The sequence below is a fragment of the Ranitomeya variabilis genome, chromosome 2 (genome assembly GCF_051348905.1).
Source record: "Ranitomeya variabilis isolate aRanVar5 chromosome 2, aRanVar5.hap1, whole genome shotgun sequence".
Lineage (NCBI taxonomy): Eukaryota > Metazoa > Chordata > Amphibia > Anura > Dendrobatidae > Ranitomeya > Ranitomeya variabilis.
In genome coordinates, this window is record NC_135233.1 from 184,624,548 (window position 1) to 184,640,740 (window position 16,193).

Genomic DNA, 16,193 nt, shown 5'->3' on the forward strand with positions numbered 1-16,193 from the left:
AATGATCTGTACATACATTCCATACTAGTTATTCTAGGGGGGTCTCTTTATTAATTCATAAGGATGTTAGATGGGAGGTTGGGGAGGTACGGAGGGATCCTGAGGGCCGGTTTATCTTTGTACATGCGTGGATTAAGTTGAAAGACTATGTTATAATTTGTATATACAACCCTCCTCCTGCTAATATGTCCATCATAAAAAAGGAGCTGAGTTTTGCTCTGAATTATCCGGATGCATATATCTTATGCATGGGAGACTTCAATTTGGTTGTGGACGAGGGCCTTGATAGGCTCAGGCTGGATGGCGAGGTTTTGGGGGTGACTCCCTCCCCTTCCTGTTTGTCCACATTCATGGAGGGTAGTGGGTGGCTAGATCTGTGGAGAATACGTCATCCGGATGTAAAAGAATACACCTGCCACTCGTCCGTTAGACGCACCCTATCCCGCTTGGATTATTTTTTGGCTCTAGTAACTTGGCAATGTGGGTGGGGGAGATAGAACATGGAAACGGGCATTTCAGACCACAGCCCGGTAATACTTAAGCTCAACTTTGGTCAGAGAAGACATAATGCAGTCTGGAAACTAAATCCATCCTGGCTCAAGCTGATAGGCCCTAATGATAGAACTATAGACCAACTAGACTGTTTCATAACATCTGACCCGGAGCCACAGAATATAAATATGTTTTGGGATGCTCTTTGGGAGGCGTACTTGAGAGGATGCTTGACCTCTACAATTTCCTACATTAAACGTATGACCTCACGGGAAGATGATGAGATGGAGAGACGACTGAGAGACTCAGAAGAGGCCTATATTACTAGCCAAACCAGTGAGAATAGGGCTGAATGGTTACTTTCCCATAGATTATATACTTAATATGTAGATACTAAGTCTAAACGTAAACTCTTTTTTACTCGATAAGCATACTTTGAGTTGGGTAAACTATTAGCATTCGTGGTACGACAACACAATACATCTAATACTATACTTAAAATCCGGAAACCAGATGGTGCAATAGTGACTTCCACAAATGATATTCTTCAATGCTTTCAGGAATATTATAAAGAGCTGTCTCGTTCTCAGGGGGACCTCGATACACCAGGTTGTTTAGACTATTTATCAGACATTGAGTTCCCTACGTTGAGCCCTACACAACAAGCTTTTTTAGATGCAGATTTCACTCTGGAAGAGATTAATGTATCTATAGCGGATATGGCTTCTGGAAAGGCACCAGGCCCAGATGGGTTCCTCATAGAAATGTATAGACAATACCGGGATATTTTAGCACTGCGTCTTTTGAAGGTGTTTCAAGGAATTTGGAGGGGAGGTTCTTTGCCAGACTCCTATTATGAAGCAAATATTATAGTTTTAAAAAAGGAAGGTAACGACCCCCTGGAATGTGGATCATATGGCCCATCTCATTGGTAAATGTAGATTATAAAATTTTCACTAAAATATTAGCCACTAGGTTAAATACGGCAATACTAGACATAATACACCCAGACCAGACCGGATTCATGGCAGGTAAAAATACGTCCATTAATATTAGGAGGGTCCAGTCGGTTGCCCAATATAGCTCACTGGTATTGGAGAATAGATGGGCTTTGGCCTCGCTGGACGCGGCTGTCATGTCGGACGCTGTTCACACTAGGGCGTCCGACAGACAGCGGTAATTCCTCATTCGTCCACTATATGCTCAGTGGCGCCGGCTAGATTTATCCAGATTTTCCGGGGTTAATCTGGCTGGTACTCGGGTTGGAGGCTTAGTCACGCCCACTGCCTTTATATAGTTTTGCTGGGCTTTTGGTGTTGCGGATTATAGCTTGTGTCTTGTCCCTGGTGATCTCGGTTCGGAGTGGTGGTCTTGGAGAGGAAATATCGTATCTGGTGGTGTATTATCCTTTGTCATATTTCTCTTTCCTATATTTGTGTTTTGTTTTGCCCTGTGCACATTATAGTGTCTTCCTTAGTGTGTATGCGGCGTGTTGCGTTTTTAGTTTTCCCTGTCTGTGCTTTCTGTAGGGGTTGGTGTCAGGTCTTATCACTGGGTGGTGGGTGGAGGTTTCAGCTTAGTTCTGAAGCAGGAATCAGGGAGAGGCCTGGCGGCCCAGACATGCACACCTTCAGTGTAAACTCTGGGAGAGGGACAGACAGGGTTTCCCTAGCCTGAGGGATATTGCAGGGGCCCGGGTAATCAGTTGTAGTCTACCCAGCATCCCGGTGACATACACTTGGGGCTATTTAATTTGGAAAAACGAAGACCAAGGGGTTTCAGGAAGGGTTAAAAAAGCCCTTCTGATGTATGAGACTCCTGCTTCTCTAGAATCCGCTATGAGTCTTGTTATCCACATTGATCGCCGTCTGCGTCAGGGGGTGCAAAAGACGCCGCCTATGGGAGAGAGCGTAGGTACACGTGAGGTTGCTACAGGTGAGCCCACGGAGCCTATGCAAATCGCAGGGGTGTCACATGTGAAGCATCGTGCCCCTTTGCTCAGGAGGCAGAGAGCCTGTTTTTGCCGTGTTAAAACTGGTCATTATGTTAATACTTGTCCTCTGCTATCAAAGAAAAGCGTAACGGCGGAAAAATTACTAAGCTCAGAGGGTGTGGATGAGGCCAATCTGAGCTTATGCATATCCTCCCTTGTGGTTTCTCAATGCATGCTCCCTGCCAAAGTTATGGTCGCTGGCAGAGAGCTGCCTATCACTGTGTTTGTGGATAGTGGTTCTGCCACTAATCTCATTGATGAGGAGTTTGCACGCACAGCCGGTTTCAGGATCGAAAAACTGCCTCATCCTATCCGGGTGGTCACCATCAATGCCGCTCCTCTCCCACAGGGGGAGATTACTGAGTTTGTGGCTGAAGTTAAACTCCACATTGGGGTCCTACATGCGGAGCAAGTTACATGTAAGGTGCTCAGTAATCTTCCTGCTCAAATGGTTCTGGGTTTTCCATGGTTGGCTATGCACAACCCGGTGATTGACTGGAAAACTCAGGACGTCATCCAGTGGAGTGGATCTGCCAGGAGAATTGCCTGGCCACGTGTGTGTCCTCTGTGACTCCTAGTATTCCTGAGTCTCTGCTGGATTTCGCAGATGTGTTTTCTGAGAAGGGTTGTTCAGAATTGCCACCACATCGTCCCTATGACTGCGCTATTAGGCTAAAACCAGGGGCCAAATTGCCGAAAGCTAGGATGTTTAACATCTCTGGTCCTGAGAGGCAAGCCTTAAAAGACTACATTGCTGAGAGTCTGAGCAAAGGGCATATCAGGCCTTCGTCCTCGCCTGTGGCAGCGGGGTTTTTCTTCGTTAAGAAGAAAGATGGCGGATTACGCCCGTGTCTGCATTTCAGGGAGTTAAACCAGATTACGGTTTGTGATCCATACCCTATGCCGCTGATACCTGATCTGTTCAGTCAGGTGGCTGGTGCTAGGTGGTTCTCTAAGCTTGACCTCAGGGGGTCATACAACCTCATAAGAGTCCGTCAAGAAGATGAGTGGAAAACGGCTTTTAATACTCCTGAGGGTCATTTTGAAAATCTGGTGATGCCATTTGGTTTGACAAACGCGCCTGCTGTTTTTCAGCATTTCATAAACGATGTGTTCTCTCATGTCATGGGAAAATTCATTATTGTGTACCTTGATGACATTCTCATCTATTCATGCGACCGTGATACTCATTTAGAGCATGTTAGGCAGGTGTTACAGCTGCTCAGAGAGAATAAGCTCTATGCTAAACTGGAGAAATGTGTATTTTCGGTTCAGGGGTTGCCTTTCTTGGGTTATATTGTGTCCGCTTCAGGGTTTAAAATGGACGCCGCTAAGGTGCAAGCGGTGCTGCGTTGGGAACGGCCTGATAACCTAAAAGCGCTCCAGCGGTTCCTGGGGTTTTCTAACTATTATAGAAAGTTTATTAAAAAATTTTCTATCATTGCTAAACCGCTCACTGACATAACAAAAAAAGGTACCGATTTCTCCGCCTGGTCTGAGGCTGCTGTGCGCGCATTCGAGTTTCTGAAAAACAGTTTTGCTTCTGCTCCCATTCTGGTGCAACCGGATGTATCGAAACCATTTACTGTGGAAGTCGCTGTATCTGAGGTTGGAGTGGGGGCGGTGCTGTCTCAAGGCTCATCCTTGAGCGACTTGCGTCCATGCGCCTATTTCTCCAAGAAACTGTCGCCCGCCGAACGTAACTAGGATATCGGCAACAGGGAGTTGTTGGCTATCAAGTTGGCTTTTGAGGAATGGCGACACTTTTTGGAGGGGTCGGTTCACCAGGTTACTGTTATTACCGACCATAAGAATCTGCTGTATTTGGAGTCAGCCAAGCGTCTGTCCCCCAGGCAGGCTCGCTGGGCATTGTTTTTCACGCGGTTCAACTTTTTTGTCACTTACCGACCTGGGTCTAAAAACACTAAGGCGGATGCTTTGTCCAGGTGTTTTCCGGGGGGAGAACCTCAGGAAGAACCGGTACCCATCCTCCAAAAGGGTGTAGTGGTCTCGGCTCTCACAACCGAGGTTGAGGCTGAGATTGCCGAGGCTCAGGAGGAAGTACCACCTGAGCTTCCCGTTAACAAATCGTTTGTACCGCTCCATCTTCGCCTAAAGGTGTTGGTAGAACATCATGATGCTGTCCTGGCTGGCCACCCAGGGGTTAGGGGTACTTTGGAGTTGGTGTCGCGTCAGTTTTGGTGGCCCAAAATCCGACAGGACGTGGTCTCATACGTGTCAGCATGCATCACATGCGCTAGGGCTAAGACGCCCCGCTCCCGTCCTGCTGGCATACTACTTCCTCTCGAGGTACCCAGTAGGCCATGGACGGAGATCTCCATGGATTTTATCACAGACTTGCCCTCCTCAGCTGGGAACACGGTCATCTTGGTGATTGTTGATCGATTCTCAAAAATGTCGCACTTTGTGTCTTTGCCTTCGTTGCCTAATGCTAAGACTCTGGCTCAGGTATTTGTACAGGAGGTGGTCAGACTTCACGGGGTCCCGTCTGACATCGTGTCTGATAGGGGTACTCAGTTTGTGGCTAAATTTTGGAAAGCTTTTTGCTCACGGCTGGGGATCAAGTTGTCGCATTCTTCGGCGTTTCATCCTCAGTCAAATGGTCAGACCGAGCGTATGAACCAAAATTTGGAGCAGTACTTACGCTGTTTTGTTTCTGACAACCAGGAGGAGTGGTCGACGTTCCTTCCTTTGGCTGAGTTTGCCATAAATAATCACCGCCAGGAATCTTCTGGGGAGTCTCCGTTCTCCGCTTAGTAAGATTGGTTTGGAAGCAGATGAAAAGGGCCATTCAATGTGAAGGTATTATAGCCGAAATGCCATTATGGAATAATATGTACTTCCCGGAGCTACTGAACCACCCATCTACTCAATTCTGGACCTCATGCGGTGTTTCCAGTAATAATTTCTATGAGCAGGGCGTCTTAATGTCTTTCGAACAGTTACAGACTAAGTATGATATACCAAGGCCCCAATTCTTCCGTTATCTGCAATTCAGATCAGCAATACAATCGTACGTGCGCAGAGTAAATGCCGTGCTAATAATATCATCCCTTCCATTAATAGGGATCCTTATATCACAGGGGCCCGGGAGTCTTATATCCACATTGTACACTCATATGCTGTCCGTAAGTGCGGACTCGGCGGTATTGCTGGTTAAGGAAAAATGGAAACTCCTAGTTCCTGATCTTCAAGATGAGGACTGGGAGACAATTCTTGAATCCCAATCTAGGGTGTCCCTTTGGCCAACAATAAGATGATCCAACTATATATAATACATCAATCATATTTAACCCCGTCACGACTATGTAAAATGGGTTGGACTAACTCTTCAGAATGTCTCAGATGCCATATAGGGGAAGCAGATTTTTTACATATGGTCTGGGGATGTCCAGTTATGCAATCCTTTTGGAGTGAGGTGACATCGTTACTAACCTCCCTTGTACATATCCCCGTTCCTTTGAACCTATTAATATGTTTATTCGGGGTGCTGGAAGAAGAGATGTGTGGGCACCATGTTCAAATTTTTTTGAGAGAAATGCTTTTTCTGGCCCATCCCTTAGGGCCTGGATTGATCTGGTAAATTCAGTGATACCTTATGAACGCTCATTATACCAGAATAGGGGTTGCATGGGAACATTTGATAAGATCTGGGATATATGGAACTCCTCATACCTCACCATGTCATCACGGGACAGATAGCCTTGCCTCATTATAATACATGGTAGAATTCTACATTGGTTCGCGCCTCGTTTCAACATTTAAACACAATTAAAATGGAATTGGTTTTGGCAGAAAGACAGTTTTAGAGTTTTATTACAGGTCCGTGAGTATACTGTATTACTTTAAGTTTTCTGAGACTGGGTCTATGTACCAAGATATGTGCTGATATGACTTGTGCTATACATTTGTACTGGCTTGGTTGCAAGCAACATGTATGTCTTAGTGTTCTTTTTTGTTCTTTTGATGTTTAATAAACAAATTTAAAAAAAAAAAAAACAAGCTCAGGAGGCAGAGTTATTTTCCAGGCAACATCCTCCCAGAGCCGCCTGGAAGAGGTCACTTATATAAAGTGATAAAAGAGGATTTCTCAGCAACACCACATCTGATATGAGACACAGATAGAGGACTGTTTTCAGCTGCCTAAAGCCTGTATGCCCATATTAATAGTTTAGAGAGGTCAAATGTGGTGACAGCTTCCCTTAAAGAGCCAAGAATTGTGTAGGCTTTCCTCTTTTGAGAAATAAAGTTTTCTTTTGCTAAAAAATTGACTATCACAAGAAATATAGGTTTAGAAGATAACATCCTGTTAATAAAGCAGGAGAAATACCTGTTTTGCCATCTGTTTTAGGATCCATGATCACAAACTCAGGGCGCAGCTTGCTAATCCGGCGTCCTTTGAGAACAGGCACCAATCCACCCAGGTATTCCAAATAAAGTGTGTAGCATGGGCCCCCAACCTCTGGGTCATCCTCTGTCCTCTTCATAGTGCAGTGCAGCCTCTCATTTCCGGATGTCGGATAACTGACAAAATCTCTCATATTATTAGGGTCTGGTATGGGAGGCTAGATAGAATGTAAACCAAAAAAATATAGATGATCACAGAAAAACAGCACAATATAAAGGAGTATAAATACTAGCTGTCTTACTAATTAGTTTTACATCATTATATATTGAGCAATATGTTATGTGTACAGTAGGGTCAGGCATGATTAATTTCTCTATGTGTGACTGTTGAGACCTGCAGTAGATAAGTCGCTGCCTTGGATCTCTTGCAGAGCATTATACCCTCCATCCATGGAAATAAACAGGCATGCTTGACCTAGCAAGAGGGTGTATAGTGACATTAGGGTTAGTTTAAACCTTGTTTTTGTCATACAGTAAAAGAACGTTTTACTGCATAATGCTAGCAACAAAAATACTGCTATAATATGATCACAACTTGATTCTTATACAGCTTAATCTGGTTGCTACTGACTTCTACAATAGGACAAAAAAACAGTATATATGTGGATAAATGTGGATACTGATTAATAGAAAATGTATTAAAAAATCAGCTTAACAAGAGACACAATGGAGAACACAAAACTACCAGGTTTTAGACGTCCGTTATCCAGTGAGCAGCTTAGAACAGCCCAATACTGGTTACAATATAATTTATGAGCAACCTCAGCAAATACATTAAACTAAATTCTCATGAGTGAATTTTAAACATGTTTTACAATAAATCTGGCACTTTCTAACTACATCCATAATAGTGGTTCTCATTATACTGTGCATATTCTGGTGTTAAAGGGGACCTGTCACTAGATTCATGCTGACCAAACCACAGGCAGCATCAGTCAGACTCTGGCTGCAAGATTTAAGCTAGGTACATTTTAGTCTGAAACCCTCTGGAATTTCAGAGAAAACACAGTTTGGAAAGCAGACCAGAGACTATAGGGAGAAGGCCATTTAGGCACTGGCCAGCTTCTCCTAGTCCTGCTCTAGGTGACTGACCGGTCTCTTGCTTTGTAGACGCTTGGGAGAGTCCAGTCAGTCAACTGGAGTAGAGCGAAGAAGCGAGAAGCTGGCAAGGGGCTACGCTGGACTAGTCAGGTCTCTCACTATAGCCTCTGGTTGGCTTTTCAAACTATGCTTTCACTGAAATACTGCAGTATTTAAAAAAGCCATATCTGGTTGCAATCGTGTAGTCAGGCTCGGTCATGCTAGCCGTGGACCAGGCAGCATGAATCTAGTGACAAGTTTCCTTTTCAATATAGCTAATGTAGCCAAAGCAAACATTCATACTGACCTTAATAGTAGGTGTAAAGGCGGTGGTGAGGTAAGAGCAGAGCCGAGGAGGCAGGGAAAGTTTGGCGATATCTTTGTCATCCAGGAGACAGCTGGCAATTGCTTGCTGGCAGAGAAGCTGCAAATTAGCAATTCTATGCTCCACACGAACAACGTAGAGAGCTGGACCAGAAGCCAGGAATAGGCGGGAATCTCTGTGGCCCCAACATATAGAAGTGATGGGACGCTGAAGAACACAAGTGATACAACAGTTACTTTGCTGGAGTAGTCAGAAAGTGTTTTAGTATGTAAAGTGTTACTTGCAGTTTCACATTTCTTCCATTTCTTGGTTTACTGTTACACAAAATATTCCCCAATCAAAGTCAACTAATTCTTGTTCACATAAGGCAGCAGCTTGTCTCCAACTAGAACCCCAAAAAATCTGTAACAAAACTACATTTTACAATTGTCTTCGATTCTTCCATTTATCAATTAACACCAACTCTGCCGTAGCCAAATTTCACTTTCCTGACCAGCCTACATTTTTAAAATCTGTGTGATGTCACTTTATGTGGTAATACCCCGGGAACGCTTCTACTTATCCCAGGGATTCTGAGAACGTTGTGTAATGACACATTGTACGTTATCTTAGCGGTAAATTTAGGCAGATATGATTTGTATTTATTTAATACTAGATGGTGGCCCAATTCTAACGCATCGGGTATTCTAGAATATGCATGTCCACGTAGTATATTGCACAGCCCACGTAGTACACTGCACAGCCCACGTAGTATATTGCCCAGTGACGTAGTATATTGCCCAGCCACGTAGTATATTGCCCAGTTACGTAGTATATTGCCTAGTGACGTAGTATACAGCACAGAGCCACGTAGTATATTGCCCAGTTACGTAGTATATTGCCCAGTGACGTAGTATATTGCTCAGCCACTTAGTATATTGCTCAGCCACTTAGTATATTGCCCAGTTACGTAGTATATTGCCCAGTGACTTAGTATATTGCCCAGTGACGTAGTATACAGCACAGAGCCACGTAGTATATTGCCCAGTTACGTAGTATATTGCCCAGTGACGTAGTATATTGCTCAGCCACTTAGTATATTGCCCAGTTACGTAGTATACAGCACAGAGCCAAGTAGAATATTGCCCAGCGACATAGTATATTGCCCAGCCACGTAGTATATTGCACAGCGACATAGTATACAGCACAGAGCAACGTAGTATATTGCACAGCGACGTAGTATACAGCACAGAGCCACGTAGTATATTGCCCAGCCACGTAGTATATTGGCCAGTCACGTAGTATATTGCCCAGCCAGCAGGGGCCCGGGCCCGGCAGGTCAGAGGCACCCTACACCATGTTGCAGTGCAGGAGAATCCTCCTGCACGGCAACAGTCCGAGGCGTATCTAGGGGGAGGGGGCAGCCGGGGCACGTGAGAGACAGGAAGCAGCTCCAGTCATCATGGTGAGACTGTCAGCTTCTGCTCTGCAGCCCCAGGACAGAAGGTGAGAGCAGGGGGGAGGTGCGGGACAGAGCCGCTTTAGTCAGGAGAAGCTGAGGAGCTACAGCCAGTTTACATCAGCCACCCCTGTACCAGAGAGGAGATTGTGAGTTGTGTATATGAGCTGGTATCTGGTGTGTGTGTCTGATATCTGTAGTGTGTGTGTGTGTGTGTGTGTGTGTGTGATATCTGTAGTGTGTGTGATATCTGTAGTGTGTGTGATATCTGTAGTGTGTGTGTGATATCTGTAGTGTGTGTGTGTGTGATATCTGTAGTATGTGTGTGTGTGTGTGATATCGTAGTGTGTGTCCCCATGTGCCTGTCTCCTTTGTCCCCTTGTGCTTGTGTCAGTCTCCCTTGCCCACTAGTCCCTGTGTGTCAGTCTCCCTTTCCCACTTGTCCCTGTGTCCCCTTGCCCACTTGTCCCCGTGTGTCCCTTGTGTCAGGCTCCCTTGCCCACTAGTCCCTTTGTGTCAGTCTCCCTTGTCCCCTTGTGTCAGTCTCCCTTGCCCACTAGTCCCCCTGTAACCTTCTCCCCTGCCTCCTAGCCCCCATGTGTCCCCCTGTGCCTGTCTTCCTTGCTCCCTAGCCCCCCTATGTTACCCTTGTGCCTGTCTCCCCTAGCCCCCTTGTGCCCTCTCCCCTGCCCCCTCGTCACCATTTGCTCGTGTCTTTCTCACTGCCCCTGTATGGAGGGGCTGCATTATACTATGAGGGGGGCTGCGTTGTATTCTACGGGGGTTACATTGAGTTGTATGGCAGGGCTGCAGGGGGGGGGGCATTTGGAAGTTCGCACCAGGGCCCATAACTTTGTAGTTACGCCACTGCCAGCCAGGTATGTCACAGGTTAAAAAATAAAAAATAAACATATACTCACCTTCCAAGGGTGCCTTGTAGTAGTTCTGTCGCCTGTGTGCGGTGCAGGCGGCAGCTTCCGGTCCCAGGGTGTAATGACGTCGCGGTCACATGACCGTTACGTCACGGCAATGTCCTTCTTGTGCAGGCCCTGTGATGAATTCGCGGTCACATGACCGTGACGTCATGGCAGGTCCTTCTCGCAGACCATCCTTGCCACCGGAACCTGCCGCATGCATGGAGCGGTCACCGGAGCGTCGCGAGGAGCGGGAAAGGCGGTGGATGGTGTGTATATAATGATTTTTTATTTTTTTAAAATTATTTTTAACATTACATGTTTTTACTATTGATGCTGCATAGGCAGCATCAATAGTAAAAACGTGGTCACACAGGGTTAATAGCGGCGGTAACGGAGTGAGTTACCCGCGGCATAACGCGGTCCATTACCGCTGGCATTAACCCTGTGTGAGCGGTGACTGCGGGGAGTATGGAGCGGGCGCCGGGCACTGACTGCAGGGGAGTAGGGAGGGACTAATCGGACTGTGGCCGTCGCTGATTGGTCGCGGCAGCCATGACAGGCAGCTGGCGAGACCAATCAGCGACTTAGATTCCATGACAGACAGAGGCCGCGACCAATGAATATCCGTGACAGAAAGAAAGAAAGACAGACAGACAGACAGGACAGACAGAAAGACGGAAGAACCCCTTAGACAATTATAAATATTAACAACTTTTAACATTTGAATTTAATTAAAATAGTTGTATCACAGAAAGAGTCAATAAATAACAATTCTCACGTCTAATTTACATCGAAATCATTTTTTAAATGTCTTTTTATTTTGATAGGATGTTAGAAAGCTTAAGAATTTAGCAGAAATCTAATTGTTTTTAGAAAATTCACACAACTTATTTTTTTAGGGACCTCTTCACTTTTGAAGTGAATTTGAGAGGCATATATGAAAACCCCTAAATAGTTCCCTATTTTTAAAACTGCAACTCACAAACAATTCAAAACTGCATTCAGAAAAGGTTTTAATCCTTCACTTACTGCACAGCAATTAATAAAATGTGGTATGAAAAATTATATTTTTTATTTTTCACCAACAGCAATAGAAAACGGACCCCACAATTTGTAACGCAATTTCTTCTGAATGTGGCAATTGTCATGCCTTTATACAAATGCATATAGTCAGTTCACAATGCTTTCTAATATTGAATTGTTGTGTATTGATAAGATTGAATCACTGTATTGTGATAACTTATCCAACAGTGCCATCTGTTGACAATGTTCTCATTACAGCTTTACTTCCTGTTTCATTGCTTACTATGCAATTTAATCTTTGCTCATCAAGGCTTCCGTAGTTTCCCATCAGCCTCTGCGTTAGCTTTGCCCCCTTCTTCTCCAGCAGCCATTTTGACCTCAATTATTTTCTCTAAACCATATATCTCAATCTCTGGCCCAAGGGTAAATTTAGCCCACTACACTTGGTGGCTTTCCCGGCCCAGAATTGCACTTTCAACTACAGTTAAAAGCAATGATGTAGCATCTCAGCGCAGCAAGCGCGATGACGTCATTACAACGCACCTGCTGAACCGAGATGTGCAGAGGATCTGAAGACACAATCAAAAGACTGGGGAAGCCGGGGGAACGGGTGGAACTGAGGTTTAATTTTTCTTTAATGTGGGACCTATTATACTGCATGGAGCACTATGTGGGCCCATTATAATGTATTATACTGTATGGAGCACTATATAGGTCCATTATACTGTATGGAGCACTATATGTGGCCATTATATTGTATGGAGCACAATGTGGGGCCAATATACTATGGAAGGCAATGCAGGCACCCATTATACTGTATAAAGGACTATGTGGGGGCCCATTATACTGTATGGAGCACTTTTTGTGGCCATAATACTGTATGGGGACACCAATCTTTGTCGGGAGAATTGAGGCAGGGTAGTTACAGTAACATTGTAACGTAGTTAGCAAGGCTGAAAAAAAACATTTGCCCATCCAGTTCAGCCTATATTCCGTCAAAATAAACCACCAGATCTACGTCCTTCTAAAGACCCTAATAACTGTAAGATACAATATTGCTACGCTCCAGGAAGACATCACCACCTCCTCAGGCAATGATTCTCACTGCCCTAACAGTAAAGAATCCTCTTCTATGTTGGTGGAAAAACCTTCTCTCCTCCAGACGCAGAGAATGCCCACTTGTGACCATCACATTCCTTGGTATAAACAGATTCTTGGAGAGATATTTGTATTGTCCCCTTATATACCGTATATACTCGCATATAAGCCGACCCCCCTAATTTTGCCACAAAAAAATGGGAAAACTTAATGACTTGAGTATAAGCCTAGGGTGGAAAATGCAGCAGCTACCGGTAAATGTCAAAAATAAAAATAGATACCAATAAAAGTAAAATTAATTGAGACATCAGTAGGATAAGTGTTTTTGAATATCCATATTGAATCAGGAGCCCCATATAATGCTTCACACAGTTCATGATGGGCCCCATAAGATGCTCCATATTAAAATATGCCCCATATAATGCTGCACAAGTGTTGATTATGACCCCATAAGATGCTCCATAGAGACATTTGCCCCTTACAATGCTGCACAAAAGCTGATCATGGCCCCATAAGATGCTCCATAGACACATTTGACCCGTATAATGCTCCACAAATGCTGATTATGGCCCCATAAGATGCGCCATAGACACATTTGCCCCATACTATGCTGCACAAATGTTGATGATCACCTCCGAAGCCCGCATCAAAGCAGGGGATCAGACCTCCACAGTACTAGTACGGCGGAGGTTGTGAAGGGGTTAAGTACTTTATGCTGTGTGTGTCTGTATTATATTTGAGTATAGGGTTAGTAATGGGGGCGTTTTATAAATGCCTCTCCAATACTAACCCCTGGGCATGATGTCCGCTGACAATACAAAGCGGCCATCAACCCCAATACTATTTACCCAACTGCCACCGCACCAGGGAAAGTGGAAAGAGCGGAGGCTAAGCGCCATTTCTAGGTCGGGTGAGGGCTGATGGTCTGGGGGGGGGGGGGGGGGCAATATTCATGACCCCTTTCATGGCTATGAATATCAGCCCACCGCTGTCTGGTTAGCCTTTATGGGTCATTAATTATAGGGGGACCCCACATAATTTTTTTTTAGGGGGGTCAACTCTCTTAAATAATATGTAAAGGCTAAGTAGACAGCTGTGAGCTGATATTAATAGCCTGGGAAGCTCCATGTTTATTACCCCCTTCCCAGGCTGTAAAATCAGCCCCCAGCTTGTCAGCTAGTTAAGATAAAGTAGGTGGATCCCACGCCATTTTTTTCTTTAATTTATTGAATTATCTAAATACTTGTACAGTAAACTACACACCCCATGCACTGATTATATATCTCAATGACATCTATCAATCTATGCCATAGCTATCATCTATATTTCTTAGTTAGTAAATTGGCTTGAAATGGCAGAGAATTACTGAATGTAAAAGCTGATGACAAAAAAGCATTGCATATGGATTACATACAGATGTCAAACGGATGCTAGGTGATTAAAAAAAATCACTTTGTACTCGCATGACACTCGCCTGACTTTACAGTAACAACACTAGACCAATTTTATTGATACTGATGAGTATGAGCCCTAACAAAGAGTTGAATATTGAAGTTTATTGTCATCACTATAATTTTTGGCTTTAAGTAGATTCAGGTGTGAAAAAAGGTTTGCTTGGAATTTTTCCTACCTGCACTGGAGTCTCCAGAATGTAGATATGTTCTCCTCGGATATTGTAGAACTTGATTTTGGCACTTTTAAGGGATGGACCATTGCCAAGATCGGGTAACAGATTCTGTTTCTCCATACCTGCAACAGCTAGCAAATCTCCTTGTGTGCACCACTGAACCACTACATCTGAAAATCAAACATATTAGCCTTAAAACAAATACAGCAAGAAACCATTGTATTTTCTTTTCAGACAATTGTTTAATGATGTGACGAACCGATCTTTGTAAGAAATACTGTAGCTATACAATCCATTTCAAGTCATCTTTATTGAAGGTATTCATGCTATTTGTGTTGAGTACAAAACCTGAAAAAAGATGGGAGTCTCAGATTTCCTGTCTAATACAAACTTGTACTGATTGAGCAGCCCCTAAGGCTAGCTGCAGAGTGAACAGAAGAGAAATAGAGGATTATGCTAAGTGAGGCACAAGCTGCAGTAAAGGTACCTTCACACTAAAGGCCCCGTCTCACATAGCGATTTACCAACGATCACGACCAGCGATATGACCTGGCCGTGATCGTTGGTAAGTCGTTGTGTGGTCGCTGGGGAGCTGTCACACAGACAGCTCTCTCCAGCGACCAACGATCAGGGGAACGACTTCGGCATCGTTGAAACTGTCTTCAACGATGCCGAAGTCCCCCTGCAGCACCCGGGTAACCAGGGTAAACATTGGGTTACTAAGCGCAGGGCCGCGCTTAGTAACCCGATGTTTACCCTGGTTACCAAAAAAAACAAACAGTACATACTCGCCTTTCGGTGTCCCTTGCCGTCTGCTTCCTGCTCTGACTGAGCCGCCGTACAGTGAGAGCAGAGCGCAGCGGTGACGTCACTGCTGTGATCTGCTCTCACTTTCCGGCCGGCAGTCAGTCAGAGCAGGAAGCAGACGGCAAGGGACCTGACGGAGATCAGATGGTGAGTATGTACTGTTTGTTTTTTTTTACATTTACGCTGGTAACCAGGGTGTAAACATCGGGTTACTACGCGCGGCCCTGCGCTTAGTAACCCGATGTTTACCCTGGTTACCAGTGAAGACATCGCTGGATCGGTGTCACACACACCGATTCAGCGATGTCAGCGGGACCTCAACGACCAAAAAAAGGTCCAGGCCATTCCGACACGACCAGCGATCTCGCAGCAGGGGCCTGATCGCTGGTACGTGTCACACATAGCGAGATCGCTACTGAGGTCGCTGTTGCGTCACAAAACTAGTGACTCAGCAGCGATCTCGCTAGCGATCTCGCTATGTGAGACGGGGCCTTAAGCGACTTTGCAGCGAGAACGACGACGATCCGTGACGTTGCAGCGTCCTGGATAGCGATCTCGTTGTGTTTGACAAGCAGCAGCGATCTGGATCCCGCTGTGATACCGCTGGTCGGAGCTAGAAGTCCAGAACTTTATTTCGTCGCTGATCACCCACTGTCCATCGTTGGATCGGCGTGTGTGACGCCGATCCAACGATGTGTTCACTTGTAACCAGGGTAAACATCGAGTTACTAAGCGCAGGGCCGCGCTTAGTAACCCAATATTTACCCTGGTTACCATTGTAAAAGTTAAAAAAAAAAACAGTACATACTCACATTCTGATGTCTTTCACGTCCCCCGGCATCCATAGGGTTATGCGCTGCTGCCGAGAGCTTCCTGCACTGACTGTGTCAAAGCAGAGCACAGCGGTGACGTCACCGCTGTGCTCTGCTTTACTGCCGGCGCTGACACATTCAGTGCAGGAAGCT

The 16,193-nt window shown here is 45.1% G+C and overlaps 1 protein-coding gene across 2 annotated transcripts in view; it reads right to left on the reverse strand.

The window, feature by feature from the left end:
* TULP4 (TUB like protein 4) overlaps positions 1 to 16,193 on the reverse strand; it is a 411,660-nt gene that overhangs the window by 90,378 nt on the left and 305,089 nt on the right. For both annotated transcript variants that reach the window (XM_077283286.1, XM_077283285.1), the window contains exons 7-9: positions 14,425 to 14,591; positions 8,301 to 8,525; positions 6,837 to 7,071 (exon numbers count right to left, since the gene is read on the reverse strand). In XM_077283286.1, coding sequence (XP_077139401.1) covers positions 6,837 to 7,071; positions 8,301 to 8,525; positions 14,425 to 14,591 — 627 coding nt within the window. The remainder of the gene's footprint in view (positions 1 to 6,836; positions 7,072 to 8,300; positions 8,526 to 14,424; positions 14,592 to 16,193) is intronic.